General features: G+C 40.6%; 1 protein-coding gene across 1 annotated transcript in view; it reads right to left on the bottom strand.

The window, feature by feature from the left end:
- Positions 1-206: 206 nt before the first annotated feature.
- The window catches only part of CPS1 (carbamoyl-phosphate synthase 1), a 91,132-nt gene continuing 68,110 nt past the window's right edge, over positions 207-23,228 (bottom strand). Inside the window, exons 28-38 of the mRNA XM_071746886.1 lie at positions 22,426-22,501; positions 19,258-19,335; positions 18,100-18,207; positions 16,822-16,911; positions 15,298-15,468; positions 12,628-12,702; positions 9,612-9,710; positions 4,484-4,543; positions 3,444-3,556; positions 2,759-2,888; positions 207-1,454 (exon numbers count right to left, since the gene is read on the bottom strand). Of these exons, the coding sequence (XP_071602987.1) occupies positions 1,356-1,454; positions 2,759-2,888; positions 3,444-3,556; positions 4,484-4,543; positions 9,612-9,710; positions 12,628-12,702; positions 15,298-15,468; positions 16,822-16,911; positions 18,100-18,207; positions 19,258-19,335; positions 22,426-22,501 (1,099 nt within the window). The 3' untranslated portion in view covers positions 207-1,355. The remainder of the gene's footprint in view (positions 1,455-2,758; positions 2,889-3,443; positions 3,557-4,483; positions 4,544-9,611; positions 9,711-12,627; positions 12,703-15,297; positions 15,469-16,821; positions 16,912-18,099; positions 18,208-19,257; positions 19,336-22,425; positions 22,502-23,228) is intronic.

Here is a 23,228-nt window from a genome sequence, read left to right as displayed (position 1 = left end):
AGGTTGGCAACGAGAAGCTAGCAGTGCCCTGCATCTGGCATCTCAGGCAGACAGAGCATGGCCAAAGGAAATTTTAGCTTACAATAGGAAGTATTAGAGAAGTTGTCCAGCTTGGAATCTTCCTGAGTCCAGAGCGTGCTGTGTGTTGTACATATTGCAACATGGGGGGGCAAAAACCAGACACATACATTCCTTAGCTGGTAAACATTTAGAATCAGGCACCAAATATGCTGCAGGATACAGGGCCATTGGCCATGGAGCTGCTGAAATCTTCTGCTATGCAGACACTGAGTCATAATGTGCAACATGTGGCACAGTGACTGCTCCCTGGACAGCATTTGCAGAAGTTGCCAGAGCTGAAAAAGCAGCAGAGAAGGCTGGAGCAAAAGTGAAGGGGTAAAGCACTGCAACACTTTAACTTCATTTTGAAATTATTCAATTTTAATGCCCTCAATCATTGGCACAAAATGTTGGACAACCACACAGAAGCCTTTGGGGAGTTCTCTGCTCTTGAAACCAGACACAAAGCTGAGAGAAAGCCTTTAGGATACAGGGACAGCCACCTGAAGTCTGAATGATGAACCAGAATTTAAACAATAATAACAACAGCCTGATGGACTGAGCAGAACTTGGAAGCAATTCCAGGACATACACAGAAACAGCCTTCCTCTCCCACCAAATCTACAGGCTGGAGATTATTCTTGGCTAGGGTTAAAAACCAAACAAGATGTAGCTGCATCATGCCTCCCAGCTCTTGCAGGGAATCCTGGGGAATTCATGTTCATCTGTCTTTAAGGAGCTCCTGTCACACTCATCACAGTGACAAGTGTCCATCATATCATTGAGAAGATCAAGCAGAAGGATGTTTAACTGTTCAATAAAGTTGTAAAATCCTCAGTCAACAGCAATGGAAGGAGGGAATTACATGTCTTTCTATGGGAGTCTGAGGCCAGGTTCTGGTAGACCAGCATGAGAATAATTAGGAGTATGGAGCCAAGGAAGGTGTTCCTAAGGAAAAGCAGGCTTAGTTATGAAAAAAAAAAAGAACAGTCCCCATGTAGGATCACTTTATTTCTATTCATCTCCCCTGCTATGGAGGTTTCAGGATCTACCCATCTAGGAAGTAACTCATATTTGATCCTATGTGGAAATGGGTAGATGGTAGAGAGGCTGGGGAGATTATGGCTTCCCAATGAGCCATCAAAAGTATTGGCCAGAAATTAGTTTGTGTGAGCTGGAAAAACCATCAGTGAGATGCTATAAAATACATGGAAAGATGGTTAGATGGGTGATCAGAGATTCCCTCTCTTTTGTGGTGCCAGAAGCAGCAAGATTGCAGGTTGAAGGTAATTCTTCTATGCAGTGTTCCCAGTGTCAAATCGTCTGTAGTGGAAGAGACTCCTGGAGTCCAGTTTCCCAGAGTATTTGACAGCTTCAGCAAAAAGCTTTGTCACCTGTCAATATATAAAGCAGAGGAGGACTGAGCATTGCAAATCCTTCTGCAGGAGGCAGAGTAATAAATAGAGCAGGCTCTACACTTCTACGTGGTCACTCTGAATCTATTTGCAGGTCCAGTCCTTCAGTCCATCCAAATGGATACCAATTTCAAGGGAACTGTGCACAGGTGTTGGCTCCAGCCCTCTGGAGCCTGCAGGTCCATCTGGAGAGATACAGAGGAGCTGAGCTGCTCTGGCAAGACAGCTCTGTCCCTTGAGAGCTGTGTTTCCCTCTACAGCCCAAGACCTTAAGAGAACACAAGGCTGTTTTCCACTCTCAAACTCAAAGATTAGATCTCTGTGATCAAAAGGCTTCAGTGAAATACATGAAGCAGGTTTGGTAATAAAGTTTGGATGGGGATGTCCATTCTGGTTGTCAGCACGTGTCTCACTAGAAGACAGGGGATGGGGCTTCAATTTCCCATTCCTGCTAATCCTGCTTGGCATTATCCTGCCTACAAGTTTACAGCCTGGCACTCTCTGCTCCCCCCTCACTCCAATCACAGCAGATGATTTTGCACAGTTGGACCTCAGTTCAAGTCACTGGGGTTCTATATCAGCACCCAGGGAAATGAAGGGGAATTTGGCTGCTGTGCCATGCCAAGAGCCAGATGAGACCTTTTTGTGACAGTTGAAGCCACTTGCAAAGGAAGCAAAGGCAGCACGAGTCCCACTTTGCATTACCAAACATCTCTTCTCCTATCAGTATTTGAAGGGGGCTTGTGAGGAGCATAATGAGTGGCAACTGGGGACTCCATCAGAACAGGCTGCAATTCCACCTGGATGACATTTTGGAACTGGATTGCCTCAAGGATCATTTAAGAAAGCCCAGCTACATCCTGCTTCAAGCTTCAAGGACCATACTGGAAAGATATCCCATGAAAAAACTGTTTCCATACATAATTTAAACATGTTACAGGCAACCCTGCACAAGAAGTTAGCTCTGAAGTGAAAATTATATAGCAACAACTTCAGCAGACAACTTCAGCAATACAGAACTCAAGAATCTCTTATCTTTTTTTGGTTTGGTTTGGGTTTTTGGTTTGGTTTGGTTTTTTGTTTGGTTTTGTTTTAGTTTGGGCAATGTTACTTTCTATAGTACCAAAAAGAAAATCCATTCAAATAACTGCATCTAAACGATTTTGAATCACATTATTATTTGTCACAGATAATGAGGGTCCAGGCACTGGAATCTAAGGTCACAAGTGCTTGAAAGAACTGAAGGCTCTTATACCTAAGAGGAGAAATAACATAGGAAGTACCTGGAAATCAGTGAGCAGAGCAATGCTGCTGTCAATAGCCATCCGCCGGATCACGTAATTATCATGGACAAACTTGCTGCTGCTGTTAGGCAAGTTAATCACCAAATCTATTTTCCCATCCCTTACCAGGCTGAGGAGGGAATGCACAAGACAGTAGCATAGTTGCTTAATGCAAATCTAAGGTGCATAGCACAGACATGCAGCTACACAGTGCTGAAAATTTTCAGTTTTGCTTTCTAAGACAGGAAGGTTTAGGGGTTAAGGCACTCAGCTGGAACTTAGGGCTCTGATTCTGTTACATCTATTTCTACATCTTTACATCTATTTCCACGATGTAAAGAAATGTTCAGCCTTCATACAGCTCAGCACAATCCTGTTAAAGGCATGACTGACTGTCATTAAGACTAAGTATTCAGACCCCCCATATCTTTGCATGAAAATGTACCATGGAGCAATTAATCCAAGGCATATTAGATAAGAATGTTCAATGAGATGTTCATTAATTAAGCTGAAACCTTCCTGCTGTGGCAATTCCAGAGAGAATCAGGTTAAGCAAAACTTCTGGATTGAATTTTGATGTCCCATTAAATCCCTATCACTGATCTCAACATGACCAGCAATTTGGCCCTTGTATTAACTGCCCTGCATGTTAACACAAATTTAACCAGGTAAGAGTTGCTCTTACCTCCTGACTGAAGGGAGGCTGAGACTCTGGCTCTCCTGGGATGGCCATGCCACAGGATTTGCTGGGATACCATTGGCATTGAGCCAGTCTGAGGTTGCTTCTGTGGCATAAAGCTGTTGAGAGAAGAAAATAATAAAACAAAAAGGTTACTTACTGTGCATTTCACAACACTGAAACCTTTCCTTTGACTCATGAGGATCTGACCCAACATGCAGCCTGGCTGTCAGAGATGAGGGACAGGGATGGAGGACCAGTCTGTCATCATGACTGTTCCTCCACACAGAGATACACAGAGAACAGCAGGACTTTCCCAACTTTGTTGTGTTTGACTAGCTCATGTGTGATAGCCTACTACTACTAATGGTAGTAACATATCCAGAAGCAGTAAAGTTGCTAAATCCCTCTGGCTTCCAACAGGCTTAAGTTAAACCACCTTTTTTTTTAATTATTATTTTGTTGTTGTTGCCTAATGCTACATTTCAAAAAGCAGAAATGTAAATCCAGTAGTTATAATAATGCCACTGAGGAAAATAATACTTAAATCCTTTCTTAAATAAGCTCTCCCCATCTTCTGTGGCCACATTGTTGCCTTTCATTAGGGATATGGATGTGAAAAGATGCAGAGGTGTTACAAAAGGGATGTAAACCCTGCAAATTTCATATGTCTGCAGCTTGTGCACATCACTGAAGGTGAAGCACTTTAAAGACCTCCATATAAAAGGCTTCTTGTCCTGCCTTCCTGTCATACATGGCATCCTCTTGGATTTTGATATCTTGGAGAACACAGGGGCGTTTATAATGTGACATCTTGGCTGATGGCTGACGGCAGAGCCAGGGTTGATCTTGCCCTCATGACTTAGTCCTTAGTCGAACTTTTAGCTGGGTGATATCTGCTGACTTTACAGATCCCTCAGCTAAAAATCCCTGTTGTACTTAATTTTTTTTTTTCCCCTATCTCTACCATCCTCCATTCCTGTAGCAAGCTAGGTACACATTTCAGATTTGGAAAACTCTAGCTATGAATAACTGGAACCACCTACCTTGAAACCTTCCCCATACAGTTGTTCTGCTACCCTGAGGAATCTGGAGTGGAAGGACTTCTGAAAAAGGAAATTTATTTGATACAGCATCAGAGCTTAGATCAGAAATTTAGAAACAGTGTTTTGTTGGGTAACACATGGCTCCTATCAGCTGTGCTGAGAGGGAAATACACCTTTCTGAGTGCATTTGTCTGGGTGTGTAGAGGTGTCTGAATGTGCTCACACAGTGCCTTTCCAAGAAAACTGCCTAGATGCTGAAAGCCAGAATCACTCCCAGCTAAGATGTATTTTCATTATACCACCAAGGGCAGTGTTCCTGTACTAAGCTCAACTGCAACTACAGAAGATTTAACACTGCATGTTAAATATCTGGGCATTTCTGTTCTCAAATACACAAACTAGACTCACCTCTGCTCCTAATTAAATATCTTTACAATCATAGCCCAAACATTTTGCCTTCTCTTCTGGCAGATAACACGTATGGGCAGGCTTAGGGCTCCCTTTGGATGCTCTGTTTGCAAATTCACATGAAGATGAAGCTGTGCATGTGTGTGAGCTCATTTCTAACTCCCTGTGGCTTATAGAATGGAAAACACAAAACCACTCAGGAGACCAGGACACCTTATTCCCACGAGGAACTGAATGTTCCTTCTTTCAAAGACTCTCTCATAGAGCATACCTAGATCCAACACAATTTAGAAGAAGTAAAGATAAGACAGCATCCTGGAGACATCTGTAACTGAGCAAGTCATTTTAGAGCAACAGGCAAGTGAAAATTTGATCCCAGTACTACTTTCTTTAGGATACTGAAGGTACAGCAATGCATAGATCAGATGCAACACATGCCCATGGCAGCCCAAAACTCACTTTTAACCTTAGTCTGGCTATTTGGAAGTAAGATTATTGCAGGCTCCTTTGTCCCTGCTGGAGGTAATGGTAGATTAACCTTTATGGGTGAGAGAGGAATATTCTGAAGGGTGAATGATTTCCTATGAAGAAAAGGAGTCAACAGGGTTTTTTTGAGCACTCTGGAAAGAATCTCATTCTGAAAGCCATCTCATTCTGTACAATAACTGGAAAATATAAATATACAATGTGACAGGATTGGCAGCTTCCCAGTCAGGGAGAACAGTTCTGCCTTCTGGTCAGGAGGGCTGGCTTTCACAACAGTATTATAAACTTCTATCAAACATATACTGAACATTTGTGACACATAAAACAGCTTTTCCATGAAAAGAAATTACAGCTGTCAGCTTGCATCCAAGCAGCCTCAGATTTACAAGCTGGCTGAAGGAACTCGTGTAAGAAACCATTAGTTACTAGAGGTGAAAAGTACAAGCAGATTTATTTAGTGGAAGATATCTATTGTAAGAGAATTTTATTTTTTATCTTTTACTGGAAAAGTTCTATTTCTTACAACCTCTGTCTCATGTATCATGCCTTGCCTTGCTATTTGTAAAGGGCCACATCCTCAGTTAATTCAATACAGCCACATCAGTTCTCACTAAAATCCAGTTCAAAACAAGGCCAGCTCATCTCCTGTGATTATCTTGAATTCTGTATCCAAACCTGCTGTGGAGCATGCAAAAATTCTGGTATATAAGGAACCAAGGCAGAAGGTTACCTTGAAACAACAAATTTGGAGTGTTGGGATTTAAAAATAAAATACTTCATCAATACTTGCTATATCTCATGGACACCAGCACAGATGTAAGACAGATGCACTCCATCCCAAAGATATCACTGAATAGCCCAATCAGGAAAGAAAAGAAAATAAGCTTTTCAACTCCTTTTGCACAAAATGTAAATTATTTAATGGCAGGCTCAGGGTTTCAGCAATAGAGATTTCTCTGAATCGTGAATAGAGGTCAGATTATCAGATTGCATAAACTGGCAGAGATTCATTTGTCTCACAAGAAAGCCATACTCCATTTACCCTGGGAGAGCATCAGGCCTTTAAAATCCTGGGGAACCTCAACCTGTGCAATGTCAGAGCACTTGCAACTGATGGACAAACCCATTGGGCTTGAGGAGCTGCTGGCTGCCCAACCTGCCTTGGGCTGTCCCATAGATGACAAGCAGTGCTTTCCTATGTGACTGAGGATGATTACTGCATTAGCAACATTTCTTCTTGGCCCTAGTAGGAGCACTGCTGGAACTGCACCCTGGAAACACACCAGCATGGAAGCCCCTCTGCAAGGCTGGGCCCGTTAACTGGGTGCACTGGGACCTGAAGATTGCAGCATAGCCATTTGACTCTTAGATTGTGATACCCCTGAATCAAACAAAATGATGTTTTTCTCTGTTCTTGTTATCTACATCTATTTGACCCTCAAGAAGGCATGTCTCATCTCACCTCAACATAATTAACAGCAATATCAGAAGGGTGCAGTGTATGGAATAAAGTAAATATGTTCAGCCTAGACACATTTGAGGGAAGCAGAATTCACCACCTTTTTGCTTCTTATTTCTCTCCTCTGCAAGACCTAAAAGTCCAGTCTAAAAATCAGAGCAAGCAACTATTATGAAGCAATGAAACCCCAGAAAGCTGGGTATGTTCTGAGTTCACCATCACTGCATTTGAAAGCAGCACCTTCCTCAGAGACAACCAACTTGTCAGCTGCCCAGAATCAGCCCTGAGTTGGAAAGCCAGAGGCATCTGCCAAGGGAGGGACCTGGACCCCATCACTCCCTCACTGCAATGACATCAAACATTTGGTGGTCACAGAGATGGGCAACTGGCATCTTGTCCTTTTGAGCCTGTATTACCCTTCTGAGAATATCCTAACAATGCTACCAGTTTAAGGTACATGATCTAAAGTTTCTCATCAAAATAAGAAGAACTTTGCTTGTGTTCATAGCCCACCTTATGCCTTGATCCCTGTGCTTCTTTTTGCAGTGCAGGGGTCCCTTTTCCTCCATCCTTTAATACTCAGGGAAGACCATTCATAGCCTACATGTCAGACCTAGGTGAGGATTTCAACCCTCCCTTCTTACAAGGCTTAATTTACCCTCAGTTTTGAAATGAACCCTGGAAAAGGAGGTAGGTGACAAACTCCAGAGTGGTGAGGAAGCAATACACCATTCTCAGCATTACCTTTACCTTTCTTGTTTTGGAGTTTAATTATATAAGTAGTATGCTGAGATGAAGAGAGACCTTTAAGTGATGGTTCTGTCGTTTTCAAGTCTGTTTTGTAAAACCATAAACTGTAAACCACTTATTAAAAATCACAGAATCTTGTTACTTTTAAAAGGTTTGGAGGGTTGAGTTTTTGGGGCTGTTCTATCTTTTTTTTTTTTTCCTTTTTTTTTTTTTTTTCTTTACAAAGAATATTTGGTTCGGTAACAGATACTGACACAGAACCTACATAAATGCTTTCTCTGCTAAAATTACTCTTTGCTGCCTGTTTGCTTTAAGATGTTACCAGGAAAATAGCAGAATTTCAAACACAGGGCTCCCTTTTAGAATTCTCTGGGCTTTCCATTTCCCCTTCTTAAGTGGCATTTTAAAATCTGCAGTGATTAGACATACAGGTACCAATGGACCAGAGTTTCATACTGAACTTTTAAACTTTATCTAGGTAGCAAGCAAACACTGCTGCTAATGTCAGGTCACTCAGAGCAACACTTCCAGCTAGAGATGTGTGTATATATGTGTGTATTTAAGAACTAAACAGTGATCTGTGTTAGCAGAAGTCATGTTCCTTTCTGGCCACTTTGCACACACTTTACTTCACATCTTCTGCTGGCATAGACAGCCCAACACATTTTTCACAGCCCTTGTCTTTCACACCCCTTTCATACCAGTTGTCTAACAGGAATATACACGTAATTTGGAATTTTTTTTTTTTTTTTTTTTTTTTAACATACACACACCTCAAAATTTATAAGTGTATCTGACTTCAGCAACTACTGCAGTTGGTAACAAGCCTTCTTTTCTTTTCTGCTTAGCTACCTTTTCATCCTGAAATGCACATCCTCCTTACTGATGCAGAAGCATGATCAGAGCAGAGTTGCTCCTGTGGCAAATGCATCAGAAGCTTTCTCAAGTAAGGGCTCCTTGCAGAAGCCATTGCACTGGAGGACATCCCCATGAGGACACCACTTAAACTTTCTGTCTTTCAGCACCTTTGAAGGGTGCTGACAGCAACAGACTAAACGCTCAAGTCCAAGTTCTAGTCTGGTATAGACCTGCAAAATATGTGTCTGAGATGCTGTCCGAAAGAAGAGAGAGCTCTGGCAAGATATGGCAACCAGCAACATTACTACACAAATGTGCTGCTGGTTCTTCCTTTCTGAGCTACTTGGTCCTAGCTGATAGGAGCTGCGTGGTAGGGTATTAACCACCCACCATCAGACAGGGAAAGGAATAATGGCAGCCGTGCCCTTAGGCAGCCCAAAAATCAGGCTACAGTGTGAAGACTTTAATCCCTCACTTCACTGCACTCAAGTGTATTCCCATTATGACTCTAAAGAAGAGGGGAATGTCACTGTGCAGGTCCCATTGACTGACAGTGTCACACCAATCCCTAGCCTCCCAGTTCCCTACAGTGTCACCTTTCCCACTCTGACAGACAACACTGCTGTTCTGCTGAGATGAAATCTCTGCCATCTATGTGGAAAGATTGTATAGAAACTGTCTCATTCTTTTGACGGGTGGAGGGGAATAGATTTCAACAGGTCAAGAGGCAATGTACAGACAAGAGGAGTTCATCTGCCAGAAAGGAATGGTGATTGCCAGGGGTCCCATTTGGGAGTGAGCAAGGAGCAGCTCTGAGTTCTAGCTGGGACATTTCTCTGAACTATGGGTTTTGTTCCCTTCAGGAAGGTGGCTTTTAACTCTCTGATCCCAGGCCTCTGCTGGCAGCAATCCCAGGAGTTTGCCCTCACAAACTTCTGCAGCTCCCAGTCAAAACTATCAGGAGCCAGACAGTGGTAAAAAACAGGTGAGCTCCAGAGAACCCATTAAAGATTGCTCCATGGTGTTTGTTCCTCACTGGCTTATGGCACTTCAAGATGGACTGCAGAGAAGCACATGTAAGCCATAAGGACACATAATGAAAACAAGGCAACAGATACTGAGTTCCTCTCTGTCAGTCCTCTCTTAGTTTTGATTTTTAGGACTCACCTGGATACTGATCAAAATTCCCTCCTTAGGAAATGTAAACCCTGTGGCAAGCATGGCCTTCTGGAAGGCAGAGGACACATCATCCCCAAAGCCAGCAACCTGGGGAAAAGGCACAAAGAAGGTGGCATGCAGGGAAAAAACAAAAACAACAATATTACTTTAAAAAGAAAGGGGGATGGAATTTTTAAATAGGCTCTTTTGACTTCTTCATGCGGAATCAGATGCTTTTCCTTGGAGTCAGCAGGCAGAGGGGAAAAAAAAATAAATCAGAAAATCATTGCGGACAAACCTGATAATTTTAATGAAGCAATAACAAAGGAATAAGCAACACTTTAGTTTCAAACAGCACACCAAGGAGTAACAACAAATGATTCTGCTGAGTTATGGGAATGCTGTACACAGCCTCTGCTCCAGATTTTGTGAGTGCACTGCAAATCACTTCCCATTGAACGATACTTAAATACCAGGGAGCGTTCTGCATGCAGACGTGGGCTGTGTGTGTGCACTGCAAACTGGGGTACAACAGCACTTGGGCTTTCATCTGCTTCTGGCATTTCTTCTAAAGATAAAGCACAGTATAAGAAGATGTTTTTCCATTAAAAGCCCACAGGTGTACAAAATAGAAGTAAAATGTTAATATGTACTTTAGAAAACAACAAAGCAGTAATGCCAATTCATAATGATTTATTTTATATTAAAAAAAAAACTTGGCAATCAGTAACAATCATTCAGAAGCTTTCCACCATTCAGATCTGCCTGTGGAGCTTAAATGCTTACAAACTGTTTTAGAGTAAAGATCTTCTGAAAGAACTAAGCTGTGTTCCTTACCAAAATCTGGAATTCTGATGACAAAAAGAGCTTGAGCTTTTGTGGAAGTTTAAAAAGAAAAAACAAACAAACAAACTGAAACAACAACAACAAAACAAACAAACAAAAAAAAAAACACAAAAAACCTCACTTTTCTAGCCAACTATATACTTGTTGAAAACCAGCCAGAAACAGAAGCCAGAGATTTTTCTCTTTGCAATAACAAATCTACACAGACATAAAGACAGGGAAAAGGGGCTGAATGAGAATTGCTCTCCCATTTTCCTCTTATGGTCCTTCCCATCAGAGTGAGCCCTCATATTCATGGTCTCACTGTTACCATGGTGAGCAGCAACCACTGTTTCATGTAAGAAGAACATGATGATTTGCCAGATTTCCTGAAGCAAAAAAAAAAAAAAAAAAAAAAAAAAAGGAAAAAACAAACAAAAATCCAACAAGGGAAGGGATTAAAAAAAAAACTCTTCAGAGAAAAGCTGAGACTACTCACCCTTGACTGTTTAGTCTGTTCTACACTATGTCTGGCTGAGGGTTTACATGTCCTGAACCTCCTAGGGTGGTGGGCAGCCCCCTCCCTTGTAGGCTTGGACCAGGGGTTCCTGCCTTGCTGGGTGAGGTTTATCATTATGGTGTGGTCAAGACTGCCAAAATACTCACAGAGACTCCTAGCACTGTCTCCTCTACTGTTGTGGGAACCACAGCTTCCAACAATATACATCTCTAGATGTTAGAGAGATGTGACAAATTCAAACCCAAATCAAGCTCTTTGTGTCTTTGAGGTCTTTGAGAAATATGTGAGCATTTACTCAAATCAGGTTATTGTCCTTACTTCACTCTTATGAAAGACCTTCATAGCTGTCACATTTATGGCATCTGTGAATAGGGATCTTTCCAACTCATAAAAGTTAATAATTCCTCCCTTATGACTAAGGGAATCTTTAACTATATAAAGCTCGAAAAAAAAATTCTTGCCCTTAGTTACATTTTTATTAATTTTAAGGCTGTGGGTGTGGGGGTCTGTGTAGTCAATTTTGTTCTGAAAATAAGGAAGTCATGGAATTAATTTGGCTTTTTTCTGCCCATTAACTATTTTGAAAAAAAATCTGCCGCAATACTGATTTCCCACACATAAAAACCAAAATAAAAGTTATTCTGGAGAAGTGTAGAGTTCTTACTATGTATCAGTCATACTGAAATGGTCTTTCCTAACAAAACAGCTCATCTAGACATACCCAAGTGTGCATCAAACGAAGTAGCACAGGCTCTGCTACCTATCTTAGCTGTGGTAGAGCAGAGTTAAGCCTCATCTAACTGCCTCAGTATTTAACAACTTGTCAAGTGCCCTTTCCTGCCCAGAATAAGAATCTTCCTACTGCAAGCCTTTTCTAGAAGTAAAAGAGTGAGCAAGTCTAAAGATAGTCTGGATGTATGTACAGAAGTTATGGACAGCTCATAAGCAAATCTCTTTGTTCTAGAGTAGTCAGTATCTCTTCAAATTATGTAGATGAAGGGCTCCCATCACAGATAGAGGAACAACCTTTTGCCTCTCCAGCATGCCATGCTACACCAGAGACACATTTCAGAAACACCTCACAGCCCTGCTGTGGAAAGAGTGGGTAAAGTTGTCCAGTCTCCCTCTCATCCTACCAACAGTCCTGCACCCACCACGTTTTATTCACTCTTTCTCACCTTTTGCACCTTGGGACATGTCTTGATAGTTTCCAGGCAACAACAGAAATATTACCCCACATATTTGTTGCCTCTAAGAAAGGAGCACGTTCCAAGACCAAATGTTTGTGACCTGGAGTCTTCACATTCCCATTTTGGCATGGGTTGATGAAAGGTTTTGAAAGCTTCAAGAACTTGTCTGTCTAGAAGCAGGTGATTCATAAAATGGACTGACACACTGAGAACCTCCCAGAACCCAGGAGCTCTCTGATAAGCTAATTTCAGGCTGTCACACCAACCAGATCCAAGCAGGGAGCTGACATGCAGGTAAAGAGGGACATCCAGTGGCTGAACAAACCGGGTTTTCCAGGACAATGTTTTTTTGCAGAGAAGAAAGATATTTTAAATTTTCTGGAGAAGTTACAAACGCCATCATGGTTCAGGCAATAATAAGATCATTTGTAAAGATTCATGGAGTTTAAAGGCAACTTGGCTTAAAAAACATAGCAAAACTAAAAGATACCTCCCCAGTAGAGGCCATTTCACATCGGAGAATGGGGTCGGCATCGCTCAGTCGGGACCAGGAAAACATTGGGGCCTGGTGAAAGAAAGAGAGGGAGAAAGAGAATGAACATTTAATGGATCATTTAAAAGAAAATTAAATAAAAAAATATCCAGGTGCACCTGGAAGTGACAGAAAGACACAGACATGAATTAATCCAAAAAACTCACTAGTCAAAGCTGATAAGTAAAGAAGGACTTGACAAATGAGTTCCCCCCGCATCTTGTTGACAGACTGGAACAAATAAAGACATATTGCCCCAATAAATCATCTTTCTAATTCTGGCAATCCTGCTCACCTTCTTATGGCAGCTTTCTAATCTGTGGTAGCTCACTATCACTGTAATTTTTAGGACATATTTTAAAACAGAAAGGCATCTAATTTGGGATACAAGGAGAGACTATTTGAAGCCAGTTGTTTTTTCTGAAAAAACTGTTCTCCAACAGAAATTTTTAATTCACAGAAATTGAACCATTCCACAAGAATACATTCTTTTGTTTTAAAACAGATGAAACTTCGTAAATTATTATCAGATTTTGCCTCCCCCAAACACACCCTTATTTTTTGATCTCTTGTATGAAAGTATTTAAAACTCCTGATCATCACCATTATCTGAGGACTTAGGGCACTGCTATCTCAAATTTGACCTTAAACAAAAAAGGGAGAGAAAGAAATTGGCTGTTAAAGAGCCAATATCCACATGTGGCAAACACAGAAAAAGTTTTCTGCTAAGAAATAGTTTTCTATATAGGGCCTGCCTGCATCTTAAACTGCTAATGGCATTTGCACAAAGACAGCTTCCTTGCTGCTTAAAAAAGAAACTATTTTTAAATCCAAATGACATAATTTTGTTCTTGGAAGTCACTGCAGTAACACTGGAGACAATACAGCCACTGTTTCATGACACCTAACAATGACCAGCTAAAATGTGACAGCAGAAATTCACTGTGAAAGGTTTCTTAAAAAATGACATGTCTTCATGACTTTTAGATAAGTCTTGCTTCTTACATAAGTAAATGGAAAATTTTTTATAGAAAATTTTTTATAGGCTAACTCTATAGTCTCAAGCTGAGATATGGCAGTCAAGGTGGATTATTTTTAATGCCCATATTGTCTTGAAAGGTAACAAATGACAAAAGCCTTCCACCACCTCCCTAACGTTTTTCTGCCAGGAACATGAAAATGCATCAGCAGGAGTAGACTCTGGCATTGGAAATAAATCCTATTTAAAACTTAGTCAGTCATGCTCTACCCAGGATTTAATCTTGGTCAGGTCACAATGTTTTCATCATCCTGCAAACAAACATGGCAAAACAATAGTTCAGTCACTGGGGCTAAAACGCTGGGTCTCCAAATATACAAAGGAGCAGCTATGTTGTAAAGAAGAAAATAATTTCATATTCTCTTTTCAGAGCATTTAAGAACTGCTGGAAAAAAAAACACAACATTTCCATGCAAATATTCCTAGTAATAAAAATGTAGGACAGAAAATATAATGCATGAATAACAAGAAACAGGTTTAACTGGACTATTTTTCAAAGTTTAGCATTTCCAAAGCTATTAGCAGGTTTTTATATTTGACAAACCCATACACTACACAAGCAATATAAAAAGCTTTGTAGTGAAGTCTTGAATAACACAGTTGAGTTTTCTGCTCTGTAGCCAACATTCCCAGGAGAGACAAAACTCTCAACAGTTTAGCTAGCAGTGCAAAAGCCCCAGGTCTAAATAAGATAAATTTATAAAAATAAATAGGAATCACAAAACTAAGAAAAGTCTCAGATTAGAATTTCAAATAATGCCTATCCGTAGCAGCAAAATAAAATTTAAAGCTACTTTCAGAATGGTTGGCTTGCCAGCAACCTAAGCTGGCTTGGGCCACAGATTTGGCTTGTGCTTTAATAGATCTCAACATTTTATAAGGAGAAAGATGTAAGGTGCTTTCTGTTTCCTCAGTTTTCACTTGATATGAGAAGCTATTAAAGCTTGAAAGTTTCTGTATTCTCATTAGCCATGTATTTTCTGCACTGCTGTCTTAGATCTTTATGATTAGGATCTTCAATTAAATATTTTTCTTTTCTAAGTATTAAAAAATATATCTCCAGTTTACTTTGGTATCTTGGGTGCTGCATGAGCTTAGAAATTATGAAAAATAAAATCTTGACCCCACTGAAAACAAAGACTTTCAGCCCCATTTTAACTGGTGGGGCACATAAAGAGGATTCCATACATTCAACAGCCCATGTCCCAAATCCTGAAGATAAGATTTGGGGGAGACTGAAAATACAAATTCTTACAAGTCCACACATGTATTAGATATTATGAAATATCCTGATCTTCAGTTTTCAGTTCTGCAAATGCATATTTACTATGCAGTTAATAAACATGATTTAAAGTTCGTTAGAAGAAATACAGGGAGATAATAATCTCTCTGTCAATAATCACTGGACAATTTTCCTTTGATTTTTCTCTAAAATTCCCAACAGACATTTGCCCAAAGGCAAAAGTTCAGCTTGGCATTTGGTCAATCACTAAACTTTTCTCTCTGGGCATCAGAGGACTAAATGCCTATTACTCTACTGGGTGCTGGCTCTGTTTTAAGAGGTTTTGGTGTTCTTTTGGAAACTGTACCTTAATTCCAACATAGTTGGAGGGAATAATGGGATGTTCCAGGGTGGGGAGGGATGATTCATTAATCTCTTCTCCAATCATCACTTTCGTGGCCACATCAATGAAGTCCACACCCAGAGTCTTTGACACAAAAGGGAAGGAGCGTGAAGCTCGCAAGTTGCACTCAATCACCTGATGGAATTAAAAAGGAGAAATACCAAAGTCAGGCACCATGTAGTAAAGAAACAGACAGATGCATTTTTCTGAACTCAGTCCTTACCTGTCTTGGCAGAGACACTCTTCAGATTGCCAAAGACACAAAAATTGTATTCAAAACTATGAACAGCAACAAGAGATGGGGAGTGTCCAGCTAGAGACACAAAGAACCTTGTGTTCTGCAACACTATTTTATCTCTATTGCCTGAAAACTTGAACTGAGAGGAATCCAGGGTTCACTTTGAAAAACAGATTGTACTATAGCCAAAATTAATTGCAAGAGGCATGGAAATTTATGTGCAATCTTTTAGAAGCTCATCTTGTTTTGTTTTTTTTTCCCATGGTAATGGCACTTCGTGAATGACTGGGCTATGCTTATCAACCTTCCCATCTACAGGAGGACCTAGTCAGTCACCCAGGCAAGGAACAAAGAAGAGCTTCCAATAGCAAAAGAATTGCTGTGAGTGAGAATGGAGTTAAAGGGGATGAAACTACTTAGTTAAGAAAGAAAAGATGGGAGGGGTTATCCAGAGCAAAGGCAACCACAGCTGAGGGAAAGAAAGGAAGGAAAAATTCCATTCTGTCTCTCTGGAGTTTCTGAATAACTACTTCTGAAACGGAAGAGAGTGAAGAAAGGGGAAGTACATTTTTCTCAACTAATGGCCCAAATGGGATCTTTCACTCATAATGCATCCCTTCTGTACCCTGTCAGGTTTTCTATCCATTCAGCATTTCCGCAGTTATACTCTGCTCATCTTTCTCTGACTTTCTTCCATTAGCAACAGAAAGCCAACTGTTACCCACAAAGGGTCAGACATCTGCTGTACTTCTGTTACTGATAGCTACTAGAACCACACTATTTAGATAATCATCTTAATGGATTATATTAAAGGCTTAAACACTGAAATTGTCTTGCTTTCTTTCCAGTGACTTGGAAAGCTTATTTTAATGATCAAAATTGCTGAAGATGAGAGAGGATATCAGAGATCTAAAAGCAATGATAGTCAGTTCACAGGCTGAGGCGTAGATCCTGGTCCTGTCCATCATATTCAAAGGTGATAACTTTGGGAAGTACGACAGCTCAGAGAGAAACAAAGCTCTTGCTGACAAACAATGCAACAAGTCTCCCTTCACCCTCAATGGGAAGACAGGGGACAGCTGTGTGTCTAGGGATGGCATGGGTGAGCCACATGTCCTCAGAAAAGGCAGGTCAGAAACCCACAGCTGCTGCTGTCACAGAGTTTCCATGACAGGGGGGATCACAGGAGCCAGGCACCTAACTGCTCAGAGCAGAGCCTGACTCCCTCCAAAAGTCACAAGAGCTCTTACCAGCACATCATTGCCTCGCACCAAGAACTGGATGTTGAAGGGGCCAGAGATAGCAAAGGCACTTGCAATCTTCTTTGTAGTAGCTTTAACCTACAAAAATAAATAAATAAATTAAAAAATAGATTTTTAATATAGACAGCATTCAACAAAACCAGACACCATCATGTCAATAAATCACCCCACGTGTGGATTCCTTAAATGTCACACCTCTCTGCCCTAGCACATTTTTTCTCTATGCCCTCACTTTGGCAATAGCACTACCTCTCAGAAGGAAACATGTTCATTTGCTGGGTAATCCAGAGCCCAAAGCAACATTTGAGGGCAGTAGTGAAAACAAAGCTTCATATGGGTGTGGGAGAAAGAAATGGAAAGAGAGAGAAAGAGCATAAATGCCTCGGCTATCTGGAGCAGTTCCTCTACTGCACACTGCAGCCTTTATAAACTTTCTTGGTGAAATAACAAATAACAATGTTTTGCCATTTGAGATTACGAACTTGACTTTACATGTGTCCCAGAAGTCTTTCACCACCAGGCCTGTCCCACCACAAATCAGTGGCAAAGGTGTCAGCAGAAATACTCCAGAACAAATTGGGAGAAAAGACAATGGCCTCTTTTTCTAGGTTTGTCAAGAAGACACATGCCTTTTCAGTACAAACACTTACAAATAGCTATGCTGCAGGAGATTACTATTTTCAGAAAAAATAGTTGGAGCACAGGCCATTGCATTAAAATTCTTCTTAGCTTCCAAGCAAATCCTTTTCAGGATGATATCTTGGGGAATGGCACATTTCATTTAGAAAATACATTTTGACCACTAACTCTGTATCAGTAGATTTATTAATGGAAGGGGGAAAAGTCAGGTTTAGGAGAGGTTCATCCATCCTCATCCCCTTTCCAGAAAAGGCAGGCTGCTAGAATGTCATACACTGATCTAATAATTTAAAGAGTGTGGTAGAAGAAGAAGTGGAAAATGCACTGTGGCATACATAGAGATGAGACACTCCTCTGCTGCTCCTCAGGTTTCTGGTCTTAAACCAGGCAAACAAAAAAATCTAGTGTCTGAAAGTGAGTATACCTATGGCTTCAATTAATGGGATCCAGTTCAGATGATCCTATGTGTAGATCAGTCAGTCACAGGGGGCACAATAACATCCTACATTTGCACAACAGCCTTTAAGAAAACATCGGTGATTGAATTTCTCCTGAATTTCTCTTCTAAATTCTCCCAAAGAGAAAAACAGATTCAAAATCTTGTTTTCTTTTTCACTTTTCACCTACCTTCTCCAAGGCTCCCTGGCTAATAGTCTGTGTGGGTAACATGAGGGTGGCATCTCCAGAGTGAACACCTGCATTCTCCACGTGCTCTGAAATAGCATGTGAGATAACCTGCAGACAGTACCAAGAGAGCAGTCAGTCACCTCACCCTCTCTCATCAACTGTCCCATCTCCATACCCTCTGCTAAGTACCATCCAGCACACCCCCCTGAATGGAGCTATATCCAAAAAAAGGATACAGATGGAAGCGGAAAAGGGAAACTCATAAAATTTGGGGGAGAATAGGCTCAAAGCAGACAGAAGGCATATATGAAAGGGGATCACACTACTGTCTTTCATGCCATACTGAAGCATATTGTGAACATTAGAAAAACAAACACCATGGCCTGCAGGATCCTAAGGCTTCCTTCTTCTCCCTAACAAACATGGACTCAGAAGGTAAAAGGCTTTAATACTAATTACGCTTTAAACCATCTCTCTAAGTTCTGTTTGCCACAAACACAAAAACGTTGTCATTCACCAACAGAAGCAGCTATGCACTAACTTCATTTGTATTTACTTTTTTTTCTGTGGTGTTTCAACCGTGGAGAAAAGCAATCAGAGGAACTTTAGACCTAAGGATTGAAATTAATGAATTGCCTCAAGGCACACTACCTTGATACTGAAAAAGTGATCTTGTCTGCTGGTTAAAAATGAAGGCTGAAAACAGAATACTCCTGTTAAACGACGAGTTTGGGTTTTGTTGTGTGGTTTTTTGTTGGTTTTTTTTTTTTGTGAGAACTCTCTTTGATTAAAAATGTAATGCAAGGTGGAGTTGTAATAAGAGGACAACTGTGGTATATCATGAGATGTTGATACAAGTCTAATGAAATTAATTTGTGAAGCCAGTAATTTGTGAAACCATTAAAAATTACATTCTAATGGATTCATTCACACGGTTAAGCAATGCTTAATAAAATAACTATTTAGATGTGTATAATAAGGTAGGTTGAGCTTTTCAGGCATGATGTTATTGAACCCAAGATTAATTAATCTTTTGTTGTTTCTATACTCTTCTCAGCACAAATCCATGCCTGTACAGTGAATCATTCAAACCACACATTTTTGCAAATCTCCCATCCAGAAAAAACATTTATTGTTGAAGAAAAGCAAAGTTCTTACACTTCCTGCCTTTGCTACAGCATCCATTTCCACCTCACGGGCATCTTCAATAAATTTAGTGAGTACCACAGGGTGATCCTGTCATCAAGACAAGACAAAAAAAGAAAGCTTTTATTTGAGAGTATTTGGGGACCACCCAGTTGCTCCACTATTCATCACTGGAAAAGTTTTGGAAGCAGAATCCCACAAGACCTATCTATTAATATCCTTATCTCCACAGAGAAGTGAACTTTCTGAAGAAATAGTGGGGGAGACATGGTGTGATTTCCCCAAAGCCACTGATGCATTTGTTTGAGTCCTCCGTGATGTCATGATGACAGAGACATTTGGGGCAAAACCAAGAAGAGCTTTTAGGTGAGATCACTGTGGAGACAAGACAGTGGGATATGTGCATGGATCCAGTGACTTCTGATCCTGTGTCCTGAAGATATTTCTTTCCTTCAAGGTCTCAAATTCTTCCTTCTTCTTTGCCTCCCAGTCACGTCACTGAGCATCTTATTCCCAGAGTAATTGATTCTTATCATACCTGATGATTCTGTATTGTGGCCATTTGCTTGTTAGAAATGTCATATATTTTAGGCAAGAGGTGCATTCCTTTCTCATTTCCTTGTCTCATTTTCTAGGTCTCCCAAGAGAGAAATTGCCACTAATTTTATCTGGCCAGGAACAACCTGTCCTTGGCTCCCAATACATTCACTGGTAAACACAGTCTTCCTTTCCCCTTCAACCTGCTTCACTTCTGACTCTTCCCTAATGCTTTCTCCTTCCAGCCACCTGCTCCAACAAACAATTAAAAATCTAATCCATGTTCTTCTAGGCCAGCTTTATGTCTCAACATTTTACCTGTCCTATCCACTATTAACTGCCTGTTATTTATTAGAGAAAAAAATTGAATAAATGACAGTCTGTGCATGCTGAAAAGGCTCCTCTTGAAAAAATATAAAGCAATTCCAAAAGTTACAAGAAACAATTCCTTACATTTATCAGTGCAAGGGCAAATTCACAGGCAAGGACAATGTAGCAGCCTGCACTGTTTCATACATTTAGAAGCTTGTGTCCTGTAACTTTCTGTCTTGCTGCAGTTTTTCACCAGAAGATTTTATATGTACATAGAACCTTGTTTACTCCAATCTGTCTCAACTCACACAGGAAGTTTTGAACATTACTGACAATATAAATGCCACAATGACACAACACCCTAACATCAAAGTTGCTAAAACAACAGAACACTAGTCAGACACTTTATTTGGAGATGCTCTTTTGGATGGAGCAGAATTAGGTAAGGTTTTGTAACCAGAAAAAAATGAAGTGTGTGTCCCACAGAGACACTCATATCCAGTTACATGCTCATAAGTAATATTGCCAGCTTCTGTGGAACCACTCACAGGCCATAAATCCTTGATGATACTCAAAAAAAAACAAAAAAAAAAACAAAAAAAAAAAAAAAAAAAAAAAAAAAAAAAAAAAAAACACCAAGCAAGCTGCCTAATTTAGAAGGAAAATACAGTACTTTTGTTCTAGTTTGCTTTTTTTCTAGTTTAGCTTCAATTATACTATGGCTTTTGCAGAAATAAAAACACTGCATGAAGATAAGAATTCTTCTTTTTGCAGTTTAATTACAGTAGCAAAATATTTAGCATGTAAATTTAGTGTAAGTCACAGAATCACAAAATTGTCACAGTTGGAAAGAAGATCAGATCATTCTCTCTATGTGATCTCTATGATCACAGAGTCCAAGTGCCAATCCAGTAAAGGCCATTTTATGTTGTTTCAAAGAATATACAAATTTGTCAGTATATACATTGGACCAAGCCTCTGCAGGATCAGAGACAAAGCACCCAAAAGCTCTTGGTATGCAAACAGTCATGTTCGCAGCAAATGTCAGTGCCTTGTTTGTGTAGCAGAACTGGACATCATAAGGATCATATGGGAAAATTCACTCTTTCCCCCAGGAATACATTACACATTGTCAAGACTTTACAACTTCAGCTCCCACCAGGGCATCCTGTACCAGGAGGAGACCTCTCAGCAATAAAGAACAACATTGCCCAATTCAAGTCAATCAAGACAGGACAAGTTAAGCTGCCAAGGGCCACTTTCCTGGGCTTCAGCTTTCTTTAGGGCCCCCCTTGCCATCATCAAGCCTTCCAACAGCAAACATGATCTGTTCCACTGAACAGGCTTAGATTCCCCTGACAGTAACATGTATGGTGCTTCAGTACTGTTCTAAACAGTGATTATTCAAAAGAAGGGGAAAAAAGCCCTCAGAGGAAAACATCCCAAAAGGCAAGGCCAAACTCGGAGACTGAGGAAAGGTCAGACTTTGAGTTCTGTATGTTCTTCATTTAACCTTGATTCTTTAACTTTCTCCTCCTCCCATATTCTCATCTCTGCAAATATCCTTTGTGTAATAACACTGATAGAAAGTATAGAAGAAATGCAAACTTTGAGTTATTTCTTATGTTCTGAAGCACTCATGACTTCGGGAAAGTGCTCAGATTTTTCTTTCCTAAATTTCAATGTACTAGACCAAATCCTTCCCTTTGCTAGAAAAGAGACACTTAATAGAACAGAGATTCCCAATTTAGCTATTGAGAAACATTTTAAATGGAAACCAAAGCCTTCCTCTTCTACATAACATGCTCTGCAGATCAATAATCCCACTGGATTAATAGTAAGCAGCCAGCAGTCCTGCTTTTCTATCAGAGGAAATGGAATTCAATACATGGAGAGTTAAATGCCATAGCAAAATCTTGCAAATGTTCCTGCGCTTAAAAGGGTTTAAAAAAAAAAGAAAAAAAATCAGTGGTGAGAGAGAAGATGGCAGGATGAAGGGTAGGAAGAGTCTCAGCCCTTGGCCTTCCATCTGTGTATACTTGATTCATCAGAAATGGATGTCTGGGTATGACAAGTAACTGCAGTATCCAATCCATCCAGGCATCCCAGTGGCATCAGTAAGGATTCCTGAACAGGCTCCCAAATCTGCCCAGTAAGGAACAAACTGAGGGGTCAAATTCTGATTTCACTGGCTCCTCTCCAAGCAAGGAAGGGAAAGGAGTGAGGAAGGTGCAATACATAAACAAAACCAAAGAGATGGAAAACACAGTAGACGTGAAAAAAAAATGCAGAAAACACATAAAAAAGCAGTAGTAGAGCAAAGACTGGCACCTGAGAGACTCTGGTGGCTTCTGCTAAGAACTTCTTCATTTCCTCTTCAGTGAAAACTACATTCATTGCAGACCCACTGTGAGAATGGCAAAGAAAAGAAAACAGGTCAGCTTCCCTTGTGCCTCCAAAGGAGGTATCAGTGTTAGACACCACAGCACTAGGTTGCCAACTACCTTTATGTTATAGACAAGCCGAGTAAGCCACTGCCTCAGGCCACTTGGACTGAAAGAAAGACATAGCTGGTACATAATGAACCTCCATTTGACTTCCCAGAGAGGACAGGTGTCCTACAGAACCATAACAAAGAATCAAATCAAGAGCCATGGTTCTGTAGCCTTAGCACTGCTGCCAAATCCCCTTTCTGACCCAAGTCTTTAAAGCTCCTCTTGAGTTGGAGGGGATAGAGTCAGCCAGGCAGCCTCAGAAAGGACCCAGACTTTCAGCACAAGTGCAGGTGATCTGTGAGCTCAGGAGTGAACAAGGACTTTGCTCACATTTGCCCAATTGCTCATCAGTGAGAGATGAAGGGCAGAATGCACAGGCCACTGGTGATGGTACACAGTGTAAATGCAGATGAAAATGCACTGCTCTGCACTGGGCATTTTGCTGTGCCCATCCCAAACATCTCAGCCACTAATGGAGGGACCACAGCAGATACAGATACTTGTATGCCATAGCTACTTTGAAATGTAGCTATTAATAATATCAGATGGAGGTTGAGGAAAACACAGGTCCAGAGTCAGTGATTTACATCTCTTTTAAAGATAAAAAAAGATGTTATTTTGGTAACTCCCACCACTGAT

The sequence above is a fragment of the Heliangelus exortis genome, chromosome 6 (assembly GCF_036169615.1).
Source record: "Heliangelus exortis chromosome 6, bHelExo1.hap1, whole genome shotgun sequence".
In the NCBI taxonomy this organism is placed as follows: domain Eukaryota; kingdom Metazoa; phylum Chordata; class Aves; order Apodiformes; family Trochilidae; genus Heliangelus; species Heliangelus exortis.
Note: the sequence above shows the minus strand (reverse complement) of the source record. Positions and strands in the feature narration are given on the sequence as shown.